Source organism: Bombyx mori, chromosome 20 (genome assembly GCF_030269925.1).
Source record: "Bombyx mori chromosome 20, ASM3026992v2".
NCBI classification, from domain to species: Eukaryota; Metazoa; Arthropoda; class Insecta; order Lepidoptera; family Bombycidae; genus Bombyx; species Bombyx mori.
In genome coordinates this window covers 4,474,197-4,496,802 of record NC_085126.1, presented here as the reverse complement: position 1 = coordinate 4,496,802, position 22,606 = coordinate 4,474,197, and the positions used below count along the sequence as shown (strand labels likewise).

The 22,606-nt window shown below is 37.0% G+C and overlaps 1 protein-coding gene across 2 annotated transcripts in view; it reads left to right on the top strand.

The window, feature by feature from the left end:
• LOC101739387 (sister chromatid cohesion protein PDS5 homolog B-B) overlaps positions 1 to 22,606 on the top strand; it is a 51,024-nt gene that overhangs the window by 6,967 nt on the left and 21,451 nt on the right. For both annotated transcript variants that reach the window (XM_004922522.5, XM_012695353.4), the window contains exons 3-6: positions 13,257 to 13,451; positions 14,021 to 14,211; positions 19,072 to 19,279; positions 19,917 to 20,963. In XM_004922522.5, coding sequence (XP_004922579.1) covers positions 13,257 to 13,451; positions 14,021 to 14,211; positions 19,072 to 19,279; positions 19,917 to 20,963 — 1,641 coding nt within the window. The remainder of the gene's footprint in view (positions 1 to 13,256; positions 13,452 to 14,020; positions 14,212 to 19,071; positions 19,280 to 19,916; positions 20,964 to 22,606) is intronic.

The window sequence follows — 22,606 nt, the reverse complement described above, 5'->3', positions numbered from 1 at the left end:
AGAGACCCCGTCCTATACAGCTAGTCCAACGCTTTTAAATTAATTTCCTCTTTGTGTGATCCCCGAGCGCTCTGATAGATTTTTCAATTATGGTTTGTTTCGATACCTCATTTTGCCGATATTCCTGGGCGGATCACTCTCTTTTTCAATAGCTACTTAGCAATACATTATTTTTCAATTACATATTTAACGCGAGTTACACTTGGCATTTAGTAAAATAATTGTACTTTGAATTTTTAAATCTATACTATATACTATAATATTATAAAGAGGAAAGATTTGTTTGTTTGTTTGTATTGAATAGGCTCCGAAACTATTGAACTGATTTAAAACAGTCTTTCACTGTTGGAAAGCTACGCTATCCCCGGGTGACATAGGCTATATTTATTATATTTTCAATAATGTAACCCAATGTGTAAAAAAATTACCTAAAATTATTTACATCGCGTGCGCTACTTCCCAAGCGAAGCCGGGGCGGGCCGCTAGTCAATTATAAAACTGGTCGAACGCACTCCACAAGACCAAGAAACGTTTAGTAATAGATCTTCATAGTATGGACATACGATAACCCTGAAAAATAGATATGACTACACTGCTTTTTGTTATAGCGAACTTTTGCATACTTTTTTCGCATCGAAGGATGCGATTGAAAACTGAAAATCAACTGTGAATATTGTTTGGCTTAAAGATTGTTCACGAGTACATAACAAAGGTTTCTCGAATACGATTATGGGAGATTATTCTCCACGAATTATATATCTTTTTAACTGTGCAAAAATCGTTTGCTCCAATTGAACGATAAAAATGTTTGTTTACACTAGACAAGAATGTTATTTCATTTAATCTAGCTTGTTCGTGTTGGAAAAAAATTTCTCTCCGTGTAAATTAACACGTATACTCTACGGCTTTTATTACTTAGTAGCTGACCCGGTAGACTTCGTAGTGCCTCAATCGATAAATAAAAGACTTAAACTTTTGTATAAAATAAACAAACAAAAGGAATCCGTCCGACGGGGGACACATCAAAAGAAACACAAAATTGTTATTTTTATTTCATTTTGAACATTTTCATTAATTTACCTACCTTTTAAACCTTCTCTGGACTAAGACCACAATTAATTCAAGACCAAAATTAGCCAAATCGGTCCAGCCGTTCTCGAGTTTTAGCGAGACTAACGAACAGCAATTCATTTTTATATATATATAGATTATACAAAATTACGTCGCTATGTTTCTCGTTTATATTTTTTTCCCCAGAATTAAAGTACTTAATTATTTACACGGTAACCTCATACATTTACGCGTTGCTTATACAGCTCCACGCTAACTGAAAGAAAAGTTCCCTAAAACCCTCTTATAACACGGTACTTCTACAACATGATAACGAGATTTTTGTTTAAAATTACTTAGAAAGTTATATACTGCACTATGCTCACACATTTTAACCGAAATTTTACTGCTTATTTTTTATGTATAATAGGTATGAAAAAAACATACAGGCATAGTTGAGATTTAACATTCAGAAAAAATAATCTCCTTCTTGTACTGGCTTCTGGCATATAAGACGGTTTCGGACAACACGAGGATTTTTAGGAACATATCTACCGTGTTATAGGAGGCTAACTATATGTGCACTTTATGAACATTTGTATATACATGTATGACATGTATTAGCATATATTGACCTCTCTCATTCTCTCCCTCTCTCTCTCTTTCTCTTTCTCTCTCTTTCTCTCTCTTTCTTTCTCCCTTTCTCTCTCTTTCTTTCTCCCTCTCTCTCTTACAGCATATTCGTATCAATCTATACTAACTAGAGGTCCGGCAGTAGTCGAAACTCGACTATAATTAATTGGAATTGTAAGTTTGTACACTATTATGATTGTATTTTATACTTCTATAATCACAAATTTCGCCAAGACTACACTATAAAAAATATTAACAAAGACAAACAATATATAATCTATTCTCAATTTGACAACAGACGTCAAGAACAAAAGTTTAACAATAAATAGTATGCATGCGTGTGTGCGTCAAATACATGGTATGTAGTGTGTGTTACGTTTTCTTTATTGATTTAATGTACCTTTTATCCATTATTTAAAAAAAAATTAGCATTGTGCACTTCTTCTCTATATTCTCTATAAGTGTGGAAAATTTCATCCTCCTGCGTCCACGCAATTTTCTTAAAAAGGGATACAAAGTTTTTGCTTCACATATTAATATATAGATATATAAATCTACAGTGGTTTATACGGATGTTCCGTTATAACTACTGAACCATGCATCCGATTGACTTGAAACTTGGTATCCATGTAGAAAATACATGTACTTAATGGATAGGCTAATATTTATATGAGTGTTAGACTCCCTAACAATATATAACAATAAATAATATTGTTAATTTTAAATGCCCAGCGAAGCGGGCGAGTACGGCTAGTTAGTTATAATAATTTAAAAAATATGCTAATTTAAAGTTATGTGCGCGATGGGATTAACCCTCCAAATACTAATACATGTCTCACTCACTCTCATGCGCGTGAATGACCTTGCGCTCCTACCACCGATCAACCCCTGTTATCTGTGGCTCCTACCCACAGAGGCATTGAAATTGTCTTGAGGGGATGATTGACCCCTTGGATCGGCATGTCTTTTTGTAAAAGGGTTTTAAAATAGTTGTCTGGCGAACATATACATATAAAAATGGAGCATCAGAATCTCCGTGAAGTTAAGTAGGTAATTATGTTGAGGGCTTTAAAGCTTGCAGAGCAATACGGCCGGCTGAAAATGTCTGGGAATATTGACGACTTATTTTTATACGATATTGTCTAAAATATACATACGTAAAAATCAGCTTGGAGAATTTACGTGAGATAAGTAATGTTTTTATGTACCTTGATTACCCGATACATTTTGTAGTCGTCGTGGCCTAACGGATAAGACGTCCGATGCATTCGTGTTGAAGCGATGCACCGGTGTTCGAATCCCGCAGGCGGGTACCAATTTTTCTAATGAAATACGTACTCAACAAATGTTCACGATTGACTTCCACGGTGAAGGAATAACATCGTGTAATAAAAATGAAACCCGCAAAATTATAATTTGCGTAATTACTGGTGGTAGGATCTCTTATGAGTCCGCACGGGTAGGTACCACCGCCCCGCCTATTTCTGCCGTGAAGCAGTAATGCGTTTCGGTTTGAAGGGTGGGGCAGCCGTTGTGACTATACTGAGACCTTAGAACTATATCTCAAGGTGTGTGGCGCATTTACGTTGTAGATGTCTATGGGCTCCAGTAACCACTTAACATCAGGTGCGCTGTGAGCTCGTCCACACATCTAAGCAATAAAAAAAAAAACTTGGGAATTGGCCGTCTTTTTTTTTTTATTGCTTAGTTGGGTGGACGAGCTCACAGCCCACCTGGTGTTAAGTGGTTACTGGAATCCGTAGACATCTACAACGTAAATGCGCCACCCACCTCGAGATATAAGTTCTACGGTCTCAGTATAGTTACAACGGCTGCCCCGCCCTTCGAACCGAAACGCATTACTGCTTCACGGTGGAAATAGGCAGGGTGGTGGTACCTACCCGTGCGGACTCACAAGAGGTCCTACCACCAGTGATAAACTAAGTGATTAGCTAAGGCCAGCTATGAATGTTGCTTAATATCTCGATACAAGCATTTAAAGCTCACTGTTAAATTGCCATAGTATCTTGTTGATTGTAATTGGAATTTCTATTATTATAATGTTTTTTTATACATGATTTTTGTTTGTTCTGAGCAAACTAGCAGTCAGGCATGCGGTCTTAGTATATACTAACGCTATTCAATCATCCACATTTCGTTTGTCAGAAAATACGTTACATCTGGTGGGTGACCTTGGGATGTGGTTCAAAATTTTCATTTGATATTTTCCGATGCATCGAATTGCTTTAAACTTTTCGTGGTCACGGACGACTAATGCGTTATTTGTCGATTAAACGCAAGATTACATGGTAAAAGTAGTAGCTTTAGTTATCTATACTTCTATTTATTGGCCGTCTGGTGTAGTGGTAAGTGACATGGTCACTACACAAGGGGGTCGCGGGTTCGAATCCCGCCAAGGGAAGATATTTGTATGGTAAATATAAATGTCTTTTCCAGGGTTATGGATGTATATTAAATATATGTATGTATATAATAAAAAATCTTACATTTATTTCCGTTATCTAGTACCTGTAACACAAGTTCTTTACGAACTTATCACGGGACCAGTTAACGTGGCGTGATTGTTAGTAAATATTTATTTATTTATTTATTTATTTATACTAATATAATAAAGCTGAAGAGTTTGTTTGAACGCGCTAATCTCAGGAGCTACTGGTCCGATTTGAAAAATTCTTTCAGCGTTAGATAGCTCATTTATCGAGGAAGGCTATAGGCTATATAACATCACGCTAAGACCAATACAAGCGGAGCACCAATAAATAATGTTTCAAAATCGGGGTTATTTTTACCTTTTGAGAGCTTTCGCTGCGTGCGCTGCAGAAACGATTAAAGTTTCGCTAAAATAATGTATGACAGAATTCTTCCCTTTAAAAGATCTAAAAAAAAAGTCCGCGACAGTATATTTCTATATATTAAGGTTGGCTCACTATAACGTTTTTATGCTAACCAAATTTGTTCTAAAATAAAGCATTATTTGCGGAACAAGTCGCGGGCAAAAGCCAGTAAACTAGACTTTTAAAATGCAGCGTAATATGTTTTGAAATGGGATCTAGTCTGAGAATATTACGTTACGTTTGCTTTAACATTTTAAGAACTCGTCGAGTCTTGAATGTCAAAGAAGCGATGCTCGTCTCTCTCTGGGTTATTATTTTCACGTGTCATAAATATAACAAAGAATAACTTTAATGAAAACATCATAACGATACTGCATTGGTCAAAGAACGATATAGTAAGTAAAACTAGAGGTCCCACAGTAGCTGAAATTCGATTATAATTAATTGGAATCGTATAATAAGTTTGTACACTATTATGATTGTATTTTATACTTCTATAATCACAAATTTCGCTAAGGCTGCACTATAAAAAAATATTAATAAAGACAAGCAATATTTAATCTATTCTCAATTTGACCACAGACGTCAAGAACAAAAGTTTGACAATAAATAGTATGCATGCGTGTCTGCGTCAAATACATGTGTGTAATGTTTTCTTTATCGATTTAATGTATCTTTTATGCATTATTTTTAAAAAATATTAGCATTGTGCACTTCTTCGCTATATTCTCTATAAGTGTGGAAAATTTCATACTCCTCGTTCGCGCAATTTTCGTAAAAAGGGATACAAAGTTTTTGCTTCATGTATTAATAGATACATTAATATGTATCTATTATTGGACACATACACTTTTTTAAAGAATCAACATTTAGCACTCGTACGAATATAGTGATCTGTATTTTAATATTTTTATTGATATCCTAGAATTTTAGCGTATTGTAAGTATTTGAATGAATTACGATAGCTATTTAGATATAGTTTTTTTTTTAACCGATTTTCAAATTTGATAGAACTAAGGTAAGTTGTTTGTGGAATGCTGCTTCTAAAACTAGTATTTTTTTAATGCAAGCGCTACCATCATTGTTAAAAATACTTTTTTTTTTTCTAGAAATCGGTAAACAAGTTCACATTCGTATGTTGCTATGTGATAACCGGAGCCTATAGACATCAAAACGCGATTACTGTTATTTAACTGAAGGTATCGTCTCGAAATCTCAATTGTATTATGTAACATTTGTGTCGCCTCTAAAACATGTCTAACTATGAACTCACAATATGCCCTACATTTCTTTGTGACCCGATCTTATTCCTCAATAAATGTTGCTATTGTAATTTGATAACATCCCTACGTACTTATGTCCACGGCTCTACATAGTCGATAAAAGTGATATCCGAAATACCTGATTCGGAAAAGTAATGTTGTCCGTGTATCGATCGAAATTAATGCGAAAATAAACTATTTTAAAACTCCACCGTTGAACGTAATCGCGAAAAACTGTATTCGATGCTTTTTTTTCTCTTTCTCGTGACCTACATACGTATGCTTCTAGAGTTATTGCAATACATGGTAATGTAATTAAGAAATGGATTACGTAACGGACGTAGTTATTATTGCACTTGAATGTATGTACGTGAAATTGTTTATTGATAGTTTAAGTGTTGGATCGCCTGAGTATTAGGTTTGTGGATGCAGATAGATATTATTATATTGTATGGTTATATAACTATTTATTGTATTGACGGGTGAAAGACTTCACGGCTCACCTTGAGTTTAGTGGTTACCGCAACCATTTTAAACCCATTTTGAGACTATAAAGTCGAAATCTCAATTGTATAATTGTGTGTCCAACCCTTCAACTCTAAACGTCTCTCGTCCATCAGATCCAATAACTCTTGCATTAGATACCTGCAGCTCTAACACTAGGAGCAGGCTGAGGAACCCCGGTAACCGTACTCGTCGAACTCGAAAAAGAGGTCGACGTGCAACCTAACCCATGCATCAGCCCGCTGAGTTTCTCGCCGGATCTTCTCAGTGGGTCGCGATTCCGATCCGGTAGTAGATTCATTCGCGAAGCATTGCTCTTGAGTTGTTAGGTCTCCTTCCGAGGCGCTCGGGCAGTTGTTAGCAAATCCCACCACTCCTGGCTGAGCCTTTGTTCGCCCACCTGTCCTGGTGAAGCTGGAAAGGCCTCCAAGCCACCAGTAATCTTTCAATCATAAAAAAAAAGTCTCTCGGTAGAAATAAGCAGGGTGGTGGAGCTTTGCAATGATCCCGTCATCTTTTCTTCAATTGCACCACCCATCATACCTCACTACTAAATTCACTTGATTAAATCACATCGCGTTTCCAGAGATAAATATTGCCAAGTATCATCTCTGAGCATATCTTTCAAACGAGGTTAGTTCATTTCGGCCCGGTATGGTGATGACAAATTATGCCACCTATAACCATTTACCATCAGCTTGGCCGCTAGCTTTTCTTATATCAATGGCAATAAAGAAGCTCACAGTATAGCTTTTCAGCAATAACAATGGATATAAATCTTTTTTTAAGTCTGTTTGGTTATAAATCGATAGAAATTGCAATGCAGTTTACCCAAGCTAGTATTACTATCGATGGTATATACCTATACACTTTTATAGGCGCAGGTGATTTCCATCATTCTGTCTATTTTATCAAGAAGCAGTTTTACGTTTAGGTGTAATGTTCTCACAAAATTAACACGTATTCAATAAATATAATAAAAAAAAGGATAGGTACTTTCTGAACAATATAATTTTAATTTTGTCCTGTAACATAATTATTCTACTATATATAAATCAATTATATATATTGCAAAGAATGTTATAATTGAATACAAAATACTACTGTACTGTACTGGAAGGTCAATAGTTATCGTATGATAATTTTAATGTGAAAAAATAAAACCAAGTGCTTATGGAAATTGAAAATAAATAACGTTTCCTCATATTATACATTGTTCACTGAAGCGATTTTACCTGCTAACACATGACTGGGAAAACGTTAATATTAATTTTAATTAATTTGCGCTTATAGAAAGATCACGCGAATTTAGCTAAATCGATGCACTACCCTTGTTAATAAGCCGTAGTGAATAAATAAATGCCGTGTTATGTTTTCAAATTTAGAAACGGAAAAAAAGCGCCCACTCTCTATATGAAAATGGGCAAAAGATGATTGCCCTGTGCCCATCGAGCGCGATTTGAAATATCGATTTTCGTTACAACAATATTTATATATCAATTTTACATTCAAAGAATATTGTATGCCATGCTGTTATTAAATTAATACATACTAGTGTTCGATATTGCCATAGACCCAACCCACTGAGTTTCTCGCCGGATCTTCTCCGTGGGTCGCGATTCCGATTCGATGCTAGATTGAGCGAAGCACTGCTATAGCTAGTTTTGCCTAACTTTGCCTTCTTTTATTTGTTATTGTATCTTCGGATCCGTGTTTCCCAGAGACTGCTAGATATTCCGGCGCCTAAGTAAGAAGATCGAAGAGACAAATCGACATAATTACTTTGGGCGCCACGTAGGGCACCGATGACCTACGTAGCAGTCAACGTGTTAAAAAACCTAGTTAACTTCAAAGTCATCTGCTCTGTTGTGTCAATATTTGTCAAGTCAATGTTTCTGCAATTAGTCCTTATCATTATATCATTATTTATTTATCTTTGGCTAATTTAATTATTCTGGCAACGTCAGCTATCGCCAAGATTAGATTTAAATGCTGTTTGTGGATCGAAAGTTTCACTGTGCAACTGGTTGTTAACGAAACTCATAGCTATGAACACCGATAAGGCAGGTGAAAATTTCAAGATTGACTAGGAAGAGAGGGCTTGTACGGTGGTTCAGGGAGAGTGCCAATCACTGACCAAGCACATTGCTAATACACTTGTACTGTATAGAGGCTTTTCCAGCCAGATTTCAAACTCTAACGTTTGACTGCTCTGCGATATGAATGGGCCGCCTCATATATGTAAATAAATCTTACAGTGTGCTTTGTGCGAGTTTTTAACGTTGTCGATAGCGTAAAAGTTAACTCAAATTTCTGTGCTGTTGGAACAGCGCCCCTAGCGGCAGTCGTAGGTAAACGATCCAACTCTGTACAAATTTGAGTTAACTTTTACGCTATCGAGAACGTTAAAAAACTCGAACTAAGCATACAGATAATTAAAACCGTAATTTGTATTCTTTGTACTAAATCATTAGTAAGTATACATACACATTACGGATATCCGAACTTTTCGGTTATTACATAGTAAATAAAGCACCTTCATTAAGTAATGAGACTAATTAAATAAATAAGTAACATCGAATGAAAATCGAGGCTCTAACTAATTGGCAGCACGGATGTTATTATATTATATCCTCGCAGCGGATTCAGTGCGACTTAACTGATCGCCCGGAGAAATATTGGTATTTTGTTACCGATTAATCGTAAATACGAGCTCGCGAATGCGGTTTCAATATTGATTTTTGTTATTAACCAACGTGCTGTATTCGAAGAGGATGATTTGATTGCTTTGAATGGATATCTATACTAATATTATAAAGAGGAAAGATTTGTTTGTTTGTTTGTATTGAATACGCTCTGAAACTACTGAACCGATTTGAAAAATTCTTTCACTGTTTGGAAGCTACACTATTCCCGAGTGACAAAGGCTATAATTTTTTTTGAAAAAATAAAAAAATTGGGATCTTTACTAAAACTTCAATAAGGTGTAAACAACATATGTCTAACTATTATGGTTATGCCGCAATAAGCGTTCTTTTATTTAAAAAAATAAAACAACGTCAAATATCGTTGAAATTTTTGTTAAAGACCCGAGCGGAGCCGGATCGGGCCGCTAGTGCGTAATAATCGTGCGATGCCGCAGAACGAATTAAAGCGATGCTTCATGTTTGACTGTTTCACGTCATGTTTTACATGATAATAATATATTACACGTGACAATATCGAAACTAATCGTTTTTTTAGAGGCGTGGGATGAACGTCTCGAAATTAAGCTTTTTTTTATTTTTTTATTACTCTTGTAGGTAGATGAGCATACGGTCCACCTGATGGTGGGTGGTGACCGTTGCCAATGGACTTCAGCAATGCCAGGGGCAGAACCAACTCGATGTCTACCGCTAAACCATCTTCCACCGCGTCTCGACGAACCCAAGGCCCCCCGGCTTTAGTGATTAGGGAAGCCCAAGCATACGCTTATCTAAACGCTTCACGGTAGATATATACGCACAATAGTAACGTATGGCTGATTGTGCTCACATTACACCATACCACTAGTAATTACTCAGTTTTGTATTACACAAGATGATACTTTATCGTTGTTTTTTTTTCAAACCGTTACCAAAAATTCTTTCATGGCAAAAATAGGCAGGGGGTTGATACCGACCCGTGCGAACGCACAAGACGCCCTGCCACCATCCGGTCATTGTTCTCGTCGAACCCGTCGCTTGCGACGTAGGGCTCGGCGAGTAAACTAACTCACAGACACAGCCCACTGAGTTTCTCGCCGGATCGCAGAGGGTCGCGTTTCCAATCCGGTGGTAGATTCTGCGAAGCACGCCTCTTACTAGGGTTCGTGTTAGCAACAACGTCAGGTTTGAGCCCTGTAAGCTCACCAACTCGCCCGGTGACGCTGATATGGTCCCTCAAGACCATCAGCTTAGGTAAAAAAAAACCTGCCACCGGAAATTACGCAAATAATATTTATTGCTGGTCTGATTTTTATTATTCGATGTTATTCCTCCAGAGTGGAAGTAATTCATGAACTTTTGTTGATACATATTTTATCAGAAATATTGTTATCTGCCTGCGGGATTCGAACACCGGCACAGTCGCATCGCTTGATACGACTGCACCGTGGTCTTACCTCTTAGACCATGACGAACAAAAAATCAGCAATCACCCTCATTCCAATTTCAAATTTCCTAACCGAACACTCCCTAGCGAGATATCTTCCTATTTCAATTTGAAATCCTTAGCTTGATGTGGCGGTTCTCGGTAATGGATTATAATATAATAATTCTCGGTAATGTATTTATAAATACATATAAACTTCTCGGTGACTACATTTAGTTACTACCCGAGCGATTGTTATGTTTTAGATATGCTTCGAACTCATGCATTTTGATTAACTAGTTACAATGCTTATTCCTCGCCTTTTTATAACAGAGATACGAATGACTAATGTCTCGCAATGTTAATATAGTTAACATTTTAGCGTGCTTAGTTATGTGTCTCGATTTTTATTATTGTATTTTCAAACGCTTAACATATAATAGTATTATGTATTATGGTTTTCTATAAAGGCATTTAGTTCATATAATTACACTAGCCGTACTCGCCCGCTTCGCTGGGAATTTAAAATTAACATTATTATTTATTGTCATTATTATTAGGGAGTCCAACACTCATATAAATATTAGCTTATCCATTAAGTAAATGTATTTTCTACACGGATACCGAGTTTCAAGTCAATCGGATGCATGGTTCAGTAGTTATAACGGATATATTCCAAAAATCCTTTTTCAGCCTGTTGTTCCATTACATTAATCACGTCCTATACAAGTTCAGTCTGCTCGTATTGGATTATTTTATCGATCGATCTCTAAAGACTTCAACAATGATTTGGACACAGATAAGCCGCTGCCTGACGTTCACTTGTCAAACTTCTTTTGAAGAAGACCGCGTCTTCAGTTGTGAGGAATAGTAGTGTAGTGTATAAGTACAATGTTATCCGATCGAGGCGACGAGACAACGCGACTTCAAGAGTTGGACGTGCGAACTAACTCAGAGACAGAAGTCACTGAGTTACATGCCAGATCTTCTCAAGTGGGTCGCGATGGCAGATTCTTTTTTTTATTGCTTAGGTGGTTGGACGAGCTCACAGCCCACCTGGTGTAAAGTGGTTACTGGAGCCCATACACATTTACAACGTAAAGGCGCCACCCACCTTGAGATATAAGTTCTAAGATCTCAGTATAGTTACAACGGCTGCCCTACCCTTGAAACAGAAACGCATTACTGCTTCACGGCTGAAATAGGCAGGGCGGTGGTACCTAACCGCGCGGACTCAGAAGAGGTCCTACCACCAGTAATTACGCAAATTATAATTTTGCGGGTTTGATTTTTATTACACGATGCTATTCCTTCACCGTGGAAGTCAATCGTGAACATTTGTTGAGTACGTATTTCAATAGAAAAATTGGTACCCGCCTGGGATTCGAACATCGGTGCATCGCTCAACACGAATGCACCGGACGTCTTATCCTTTAGGCCACGACGATTCTGCGAAACACTGCTCTTGCTTTTTTTTATTGCATAAATTGGTGGACGAACTCACAGCCCACCTGGTCTTAAGTGGTTACCGGAGCCCATAGACATCTACAACATAAATGCGCGACCCACCTTGAGATATAAGCTCCAAGGTCTCAGTATAGTTAGCTAGTGTCAGCAAATTCTCTCAGTTTGAGTCCGTGAGCTCACCTACCTGTATCCAGGCGTAGCTGTAAAGCCCCTTAAGTTACCAGTGAATAGGTAGGAAAAAAATGTACAATGTATATTTTCGATACCTTCAAGAAACCCAAACAAAACTCCGCCCGAGAAAAAATTCCAAATACATATTTCTAGCTTACATGTCTGTAGCTTTAAATTATGATCAATGATTCTATGTTTTTGTAACTATGAAAGAGTTTTAAAGAAAGAATAACGTTTTTTGTTCGGAAAAATTTGGCACCGAACGTTTCCATAATAATATTCTGAAATTGGATTTCTTCCAATTTTAGAAGAAAATAATATATAATGGAACACATTATTTATACTAGCAAATAACTTTAAGAAAAACCATATAATATGCGTAATATAAATTGTCATTAAGATCGATGTTATGTTAGCGGTAACATTTTAATAGTGTGATTCTGCCATGTTGGCATGTTTACCCTGCATATTTCTGCCGCGAAATATGCGTACCGATTTGAAAGGGTAGGGCAATCGTTACAATTCAGAGTTCGGTCTCTATTGTCTCAAGGTATTCAAGTCGTAATTATTGCCTTCATGTTCAGTTGTGACACCAACTGAACTGTGACCTCGTCTGCTAGTGTTGACCGTAGAACCTCCTTTATCCAGTAATGTGAGGCACAACATAATTATGTAGGTACTTTGTTTTGGCCAAGTTTTGTATCAAACTGTCACCAGGCAGCCAGGCACACAGGCAGGGCTTTGATTGTCAAAATAGAATAAGAATTAATGATGTAGTAATTCGAAGCGATAGTGAGAAGCAGCGATATGTTTAGGAGGCGTAAATCGTAGATCCTGATCATCGAGATATTCGGAAATTACAAATGAACTGACTCCCACGGTGAAGGAATAACATCGTGTAATAAAAATCAAACCCACAAAATTATAATTTTCGTAATTACTGGTGGTAGCGCCTCTTGTGAGTCTGCACGGGTAGGTACCACCGCTCTGCCTATTTCTGCCGTAATGCAGTAATGCGTTTCGACTTGAAGGATAGGGCAGCCGTTGTAACTGTACCTTAGAACTTATATCTCCAGGTGGGTGGCGGCATTTACGTTGTAGATGTTTATGGGCTCCAGTAACCACTTAACACCAGGTGGGCTGTGAGATCGTCCACCTATGTAAGCAATAAAAAAAAAAAAAAAACATTGATGTTTTGTTTCAGGTATTAGCCCATACGTTACAAGGTCTCGGGCAAGATGAGGGTATGTACCAACAGTACATACCGCTCGCCCTGCATCTGGCTGATGAGTTTTTTCTCACTCATTCTTCTAAGGACGTCCAGCTGTTGATAGCTTGCTGCATAGCTGACGTCCTACGGGTGTACGCGCCGGAAGCGCCATACAAAGACCAGGAACAGGTGAGTCGACTTTTGACACCTAACTCCCAACTGCAAATTGTCATCGATATCGGCTATGCCATGAACACAGACGTGTTGCCGCACACAATAAAGAGCTCTTAATACCTTACCTTAAGAACTAAAATCCATGAGATGCCTGATAATATGATGCGAAAATATATGACTGATGATTTGGATGAAGTGATTCGAGCATGGCAGGATGAATTTTGTTGCGATGAGGGTTAGTGCTATGTTAAAAATAAGATGATATGGGATTGTCTTAGAAGAAGTGAAGCATTAATGCGTCTCGGTTTGAAGGGTGGGGCAGCCGTTGTAACTATACTGAGACTTTAGAACTCACATCTCAAGGTGGGTGGCGGCATTTACGTTGTGGATGTCTATGGGCTCCAGTAACCATTTAACACCAGGTGGGTTGTGAGCTCATCCACCCATGCAAGCAATAAAAAAAAAAGATGATACCCGGACCATTCTCTACGGAATCAATGATGCAAAAGAGTATAAACCTTTTCGTAGATCGATTATGGGATGTTCCTGCAATCATCTGTTTGTTCTCTTTCATTCATCAACAGGTCAAAACTATATTCTTGTTCCTCATAAACCAACTGCAAGGCCTGCGTGATCCAAAGAATCCGGCCTTCAAACGCTACTTTTACTTGTTGGAAAATCTTGCCTACGTCAAGTCATTTAATATGTGCTTCGAACTCGAAGACTGTCAGGAGATATTCTGCGCTCTCTTCTCATTGATGTTCAAGATCGTTAAGTGAGTATACTAATTTAATAAATAGTAGATGATGACTTTCCTCGGTTTTTTTTATAACGTCCATCCATCCATCTTGTTGTGTCTTTAAAGCGGTTAGTTGCCTGCCCTCAATTAAGAAAAATAGTATTAATATTCGCCAATAGATGTCGGGAAGAGTTGATTATTGAAAACACGAATAAGAAAACATTTTCTGAATATAAATCGTAGCTAGATCGATTTATCGTCCACGAAATCCCCAGTATACTAAATTTTATGAAAATCGTTGGAGCCGTTTCCGAGATTCAGATTATGTGTATACAAGAATTGCTCGTTTAAAGGTATAAGATAGTTTAAAAAATCTAACAAAATACGCTTTTATATAAAATCCAACTAAAAAATAGAAAATAAAATTTAATAAATTTGAATTAAAAATAGTGTAAGAAAAAATGATTTTATTGAAAAAAAAGCATGTGGGGTGCTTTTCAGGATATTATCAAAATAATCCTACAACAATCAAAACAAGTCATCTGTTCATAAAATATTTATAACTACTGCTATAATTGAAGCGCCCCACGCTTTTTTTAATAAAATCATTTTTTCTTACACTATTTTTAATTCAAATTTATTAAAATTCATTTTCTATTCTTTAGTTGGATTTTCTATAAAAGCGTATTTTGCTAGTTTTTTAAAACTATTATTTCTTTTTCATTTTTTAGTTGATTTTAAATTTTTTTCATTTTATTTTTCAAATTTTTAATATTGTATTGTCATCGGTCCTTAATAAGTATACCAAACTTCGAGTTAATCCGACGTTTTGAAGGGGGTCAAAATCATGTTCAAAGATTCCGTTACAAACATACATACTAACATACATACGTCTGCATCTAATAAAAGCGTATTAAAAAGCATTGGTTTACACTAGTGTTTAGTGCGAGTTTTTAACTTCTCGATCGCGTTAAAATTAACTCAAATTTGTATCGAGTTGAACGAACGCCCCTAGTGATACACGAAGGGAAGCTGTTTCAACTCTATACAAATTTATGTTTACTTTTACGCGATCGAGAAGTTCAAAAACTCACACTAAGCACACTGTAGTGTTTATGTTTAACGCATTTTAGCAGGTAGCTTATATTATAGTTTTTACTTAAAACCAAACTTTTAGTGAGTGGATAGAATTAATACAATGAGCATTGATTACAAAAAGCTCCACACGTCATCTCGGATCCTCCCGATCCACTAACGGTGCTTTTAGGTACTTCAAGCACCGGTCACCTTTCTCGTCGAACCCGTCGCTTGCGACGAAGGGCTCGACGAGTAAATTAACTCTCAGACACAGCCCACTGAGTTTCTCGCCGGATCTTCTCAGTGGGTCGCGTTTCCGATCCGGTGGTAGATTCTGCGAAGCACGGCTCTTGCTAGGGTTCGTGTTAGCAACGTCATCAGGTTTGAGCCCCGTGAGCTCACCTGCTAGTTAAGGTTACGCTGAAATAGCCCCTAAGGCTATCAGCTTAGGTAGCGTGATATTTATTTTTCAGAAAATATAAATAATTTAAAGAGGTTAAATTATATATTTTTTTTAAATTAACTGTGGTAATTTCTTAATAATTTATTGAAAATGTCATCGCTTTTCGATGTGATGACATCATCAGTAATATAAAGAAAATGGAGTGTATAAAGAAAATGGAGAATATAAAGAAAATGGAGAATATAAAGAAAATACATGGAAGGGAACATATTTTTTTAGAGATTTCAGAATAAATTTGCACTGTCTGAGTGAGAATTTTGTAAATTCAAATGACACTTTTCAAATCATGTTATTTATTATTTATGAATGCATGATTGTTCTAAACTTTACAATTTTATTGTATTGTATTATTGGTAGCAAAACGTAATGAATTTGTTTTGTAAATTACATTGCTATTGTTGGTAACTGCTTTGCCAATCACGTTGAGAATTTAGGCATAACAATCATTCTCAACAGTATTCCCTTTCAATTCTCAATGTGAAATGAATTATTATAAATGTTACAAAATTGAGTGTATTTTTTTAAATCGTGTGCACTTTTTGAGATGTTTACTTTTTCACCTTTTCGTATAGTTCACAGCCCTATCTACCGTATAAAAAAACTGTTATGTGTATATAGCTTTAATATTTATCTATAGCTTACATTTGATATAGTTCTTAAAAATTCACCATATAAAATTTTATACGAAAAATGTTTTTACTCGTTAATTCAAAATAGACTTTTTGCACTTAGCAGATTTTGGTTTGACAGCGACGATATGGCGTTACTAAATGTAGTTCAACATTCGAAAGATGCCTCTTTAGCCAATGAATTTCTCGCCGGATATTGTCAACGGGTCGCAATTCCGATGCGTTCGTAGATTCTGCGTAGCACTACTCTTGCTAGGGCTAGTGTTAGCAAATTCTCTCAGGTCGAGCCCTGAGTGAGCTGGACTCTATCCGCGCGTAGCTGGTATAGCCCCTCAGGCTGTCATCGAATAGGTAGGGTAATAAAAAAATGCTTCTTAAATTTATTACGTCCGTCTGGTGTATTGGTAAGTGACATGGTCACTACACTAGGGGGTCGCGGGTTCGAATCCCGCCAAGGGAAGATATTTGTATGATAAATATAAATGTCTTTTCCAGGGTTATGGATGTATATTAAATATATGTATGTGTATAATAAAAATCTTACATTTATTTCCGATATCTGGTACCTGTAACACAAGTTCTTTACGAACTTATCACGGGACCAGTTAACGTGGCGTGATTGCAATTTTTTTTTATTGCTTTTGTAGGCAGACGAGCATACGGCCCACCTGATGGTGAGTGGTTACCGTCGCCCATGGACTTCAGCAATGCCAAGGGCAGAGCCAAGCCGCTGCCTACCGCTTAATACTCTCCACAAGCCTCGTTTGAAGAAGGACATGTCATAGCGCATGTCATAACATGTCATAACATTGAAAAACAGTTAACAGGCTGTTAGTAAAATATTGTTAGTAAAATTTTTATTTATTTATTTATTACAGTAATATATTTATTTTGATGTACTTTTGTGCTGTACAAGAACAAACTTAATACACACTAGCCCTAGCAAGAGTAGTGTTACGCAGAATCTACGAGCGGATAGGAATTGCGATCCGTTGAGAAGATCCGACGAGAAATTCAGTGGGTAAAGAGGCATCTTTCGAATGTTGAACTACATTTAATAACGCCGCCATATTGTTCTTTTTCTTTATATTCAACAAACTAAAGATCAAAGATAAGATATTTTAAAGAGAGACAGAGAGAGAAAGAATATACTTTATTGCACACCAAAATAGTAAGTTTGTTATGTACAGTGTACCTACCTTTAAGTTAATTCTTCGATAAATTATGCCAGAGTCTGGATAGATTTCTCGGGATTATTGTAATAATAAATATAATAAATATGTAACATTTTACACGAAACAAATTGATATGTAATTATATTCATAAGTTGTGAAAAAATTATAATATGTACAGCTTAGGTACGCTTTCTCAAGGCGTAGTCTCCCGGTAGGAATTGGAAGAAGAGGAGGACTTTGGTCTTCCTCTTCTCCCTCTTCTTCTCTGGAGGCGCCGGAGTCCGACATAACCCGGTCTATTACCCCTCTCGACCGTATCCGTAAATGGATTCCCCAGCGTTAAAAAAAAAGAAGAAAAAAGGTACGCTAATTTATATGAGAGTTTGAGTTACAAACCAAAGGCCCTAAGTGCCAAACTTTGCTTTAATAATGATCATAGTTCTAGGCTTAAGTTAGTAAAAGTAGTTTGAGTATGTTTCTCTTAGTTAGCAACACGGATTAACTTGCTTGCTTTGTATCCCACAAGAGTATTTACTTAAGAAGTTATCTTCACAAACTCCATACTGAGTCGTAAAAATAGTCTTGAATATAAGAAGAGTGTATCACGTATTTATCACATCAATATAGTAGGGCCGCGATTTTTTTGTTTTATTTGTTATTGAATGTTTATTATAATCTTTATTGAAGGATATAAAAATAATCTCTAACTAGCGGCCCGCTCCAGCTCCGCTCGGGTCTTTAACAAAAATTTCAACGATATTTGGCGTTCTTTTATTTTTTTAAATAAATGAATATAATAGCGATAGCATAATATATAGCATAACTATAATAGTTGGACATATGCTGTCGCGACACTTTTTGTAAATAATAATGTGTTCTATAAAGTAGTAGTACATTATTTTATTCTATCATCAATAATTTTCGCAGGGCACGCGATGTAAAAAATATTTTAGGTAATTTTTTTACACCTTCGGTTACATTATTGGAGTTTTAGTAAGGATCCCTAATTTTTTCAAAAAAGGTAATAAATAGCCTATGTCACTCGGGAATAGTGTAGCTTCCAAACAGTAAAAGAATTTTTCAAATCGGTTTAGTAGTTTCGGAGCCTATTCAATACAAACAAACAAACAAATCTTTCCTCTTTATAATATTAGTATAGATAATATAGTCCTGGTGAGACTGGAAAGGCCTCAGGGCCACCAGTAATCCTTAAACCATATAAAAAAAAACTACTAATATAAAGCAACTTCTAGTTTGACAAGCGCTAGGATCATCCTTATTTCTATAAGTGTAGATAGGCGCAGAATTTTAGCCAAAATCAAAGGTCTTTACATGTGAGGTGCGATGTATCATATACATCTGCTAAATTAATTTTGTTTAGCATAAGTTAGAGTTTGCAATCGCGGCCAATTGTGTGAGAATCACACAGGATACTGCTCGGGTACAATAGCGCCTAGTGAAACACCAGGGTTGCCACTAAATAAATTGTTTATTTATTTTATTTTATTTTGAATTTAATTTATTGTAAACCGCGCATTTATTTCGCCAACAGCATAGAGCATTCGACCAAAGTGAAAGCGTTCATGTTAGACGTCCTGTGCCCGTTGATCACGGAGTCGGACGTCGTGTCCAATGAGTTGCTGAACGTGATATTGATCAATCTAGTCGAACCGAACAAGCGGGAACACAAGCACGCCTTCGCACTAGCCAAGGAACTCATCGTGAAGACCAGTGAGACTCTAGAGCCTTATATCCAAGCGGTGAGTACATTACAACCATAGGTACTGACTGATACCTTGACATATAAATACATTGTGTTTTTTTTATTGCTTAGATGGGTGGACAAGCTCACAGCCCACATGGTGTTAAGTGGTTACTGAAGCACATAGACATGTACAACGTAAATGCGCCACCCATCTTGAGATATAAGTTCTAAGGTCTCAGTATAGTTACAACGGCTGCTCCACCCTTCAAACCGAAACGCATTACTGCTTCACGGCAGAAATAGGCAGGGCGGTGATACCTACCCGTGCGGACTCACAAGAGGTCCTACCACAAGTAAATGAGTTAATCTTTTTTTGTCTCATCGACATTGTGATGAAAGATAAGTCTCGATTTCTATTCGTAACATTAAAACTAGTCAATAACATATAAATGGTATATAACTGTTTCGTCTCTACCTGATAGATTCTGTTCAATTTTCACGATCGATTTTAATATACGTTGTTTTCTCAGAAATAATTGTATCACTGAAAATACATTAACTACAATAGATACAATTCAATACAATTTGCTCGGAGATAGTCTGAATGTGTTGATTATTACCAAGAAGCCGTAGATTTTTTCTGGAACGAGAATAATTCTATTTGTATTGTATAAGTTGTGTTTATTTTACAGTTTTTCAATCACGTTCTAATACTTGGCAAAGAAGAGAAGAGCCTTTTGATATTTTCGAAAGTCTACGAGCTAATATACGAGCTGTACCAGTGTTGTCCGTCTGTGTTACTATCCGTGTTGCCGCAGCTCGAATGCAAGCTGAAGTCTGCTCATTTCCAAGAGAGGCTCAGTGGCGTCGCTTTATTAGCTAGAATGTTCTCTGAACCGGGCTCGCAGCTGGCCAAACAGTACCCGGCTCTGTGGCGGGCCTTCCTCGGCAGGTTCAACGATATCTCCGTACCGATACGCATCAAATGCGTTCAGTACTGCATGCACTTCCTCGTCCACCACCCGGACCTGAGGAAGGACATAACCGAGACCCTGAAACTGAGGCAGCACGACGCCAACGAACAGGTCCGGTATGAGGTCGTCATGGCGATCATCGCGACGGCCCAAAGAGACTTCCAAGCGGTCGCCGAGTCTGAGGACCTCCTTCATTTCGTAAAAGAAAGAACGTTAGATAAGAAGTTTAAAATCAGGAAAGAAGCCATGTCCGGCCTGGCCATGATCTACAAGAAGTTCTTGACCGAAGAAAGCGTGCCGGCCGCTACCGAGAAAGCGGTCCAGTGGATCAAAGACAAAATTCTACACGGTTATTACATGACGGCGTTAGAAGACCGACTTCTAGTCGAGAGGCTTCTGAACACTTCGCTGGTTCCGTACACGTTACAGTCTGCGGTACGGATGAAGAAGCTGTACTACTTGATGTCTAATGTAGACGACAACGCCACGAAAGCGTTCATTGAGTTACAGAAGCACCAACTCGCAGTCCGGCGCACGGTCGCGGAATGGATCGAGTTGCACAGGAAGCCGCCGTCGCCGTCCGTTCAAAAGGAATTGATCGCTAAAGTCTTGCACATAAGTACCAAATTCCTTCCCGAGTCGGTGAAGGCGCAGGAGTTCCTGAACAAGTTCTCGCAGCACATGAAGCAGTCGCCGGAGCTGTTGCAAGGAATGGAGACGATACTAAATCCGAATGTTAGCTGTGAAGTGTGCGTTCGCACTACTGTGAGTATTAATTATATTCGTTTCTATCTTCAAAGTCTTAAGGTTCCTTAAGGTAAATTCCCTGTTTAACACAATGAATCGAACATGATTACCATTTTAAGTTCATAATTCAATAATTCTTTCCGGTGAACTGCTCCTTATAGATGTACAAAATGAACTCGTTCACTTCCGGATCGCTTTCGTTCACCAGTTCACTTATCTTCTCCCCTTGAGTAAGGGAAGTTTTGTCGGAGACCAACCGCTCTAGCTCAAAACAAATTACATCCATTACTCCCTTGTAATCAATTCAGTTTGTCATTGCACAAATTAGGGACCTCTTGCATAATTTCATTTATCATTTTTCCTTACGTTTTTACTAGGCGTATGGACATTTTAGAGAAATTACCTTTAAATATTAGTTTTGAATGCAACTACTTTATTACATTTAAAAAATACTCTTATGTGTAAGTAAAGGTTATAGAAAAAATCAAATAATAGAAAGTATTAAGTATATCTTAAATACCATTACTCCCAGGCGTAAGCCAGAAGAAAATCTGGAGGGAAATCGTAATTTTAATGAAATAATTCGATTCTGCTCTCAGCGGAGAAGCTCTGAACTAATCTACTTACTAATTCTTATTCCACACCGTGGCCGCGTCGGTACTGATTGACGGAACGAAATGAACTATGAACGATTTCAAGGAACGAGGTCATTACTATGACCAAACGTTAAACGTGAACTGTTTTCGCAAATTTATCGTCCCGCCTATTTGTGTTGTCAAGCAATAACGCGTACCTGTCATTATGACCCGTGCCGGGCGTTTTTCTTAACCCTTTTAGTGCTAAGCTTATTTTTATATATTTTGCAGAAATTTGCTAAAGAATTCTTGAAAAAAAAAAGTACTGTACAAATATTTTTACTTAAAAAAAACAACAAAAGTCAATGTTAAATTCATAGCAAAATATTTTGAAACGGCTATTTATAAATGTTATTAGCTTATTAAAAACGTTATCGTGCCTAATAATATAATAGCCGGCAAACTTCTTGAGCATTTGTTGACGTAGTGGGGGTAAGTTCGCGCATGGTACACTCACGTGCAAAAACATTACTTACTCTGCGTCATAATGCTATTAAATTATTAAAATCAACATATGTATTTATTTATATATTTATTAGAACATCAACAAAACATATAGGTTTAATAATTGTAATAATGTAATCTTGGGGTAAAATAGATATTCCTTCTATTAAGTCAAAACTAGAGCTGTTGCCAGGTCTTGGTTCAGTTGAAGCGAAGCTGGTATTTGTAATTATTTTTTCGTTATCTTAATCTTGACCATCATCATCATCACTGTTTTCATCACCAGAGTCGCTATCATCGTGATTAGTCGACATAGGGCTCATCGGTGTAGTTTACAACTCGGTCGATTCGGTCTTCTTTTTTGTCTATAATTAATTATTTTTTGAAGATATTCGATTCGTAGTAAACGAATGTTACTTTTTTCAATTACCAGCTTCCGATTATTTTCTGTTCTTTTTTTCCATCTAAAGCCTAGCTCTTTCATAATACGTCGTAAGCTTCATTCCGAGCCATTAAAATTTATATCTTCTTTAAATTTTTCGAAGCCTTTCTACGGTACGGAGTTTCGCTGCTTGTTATGTA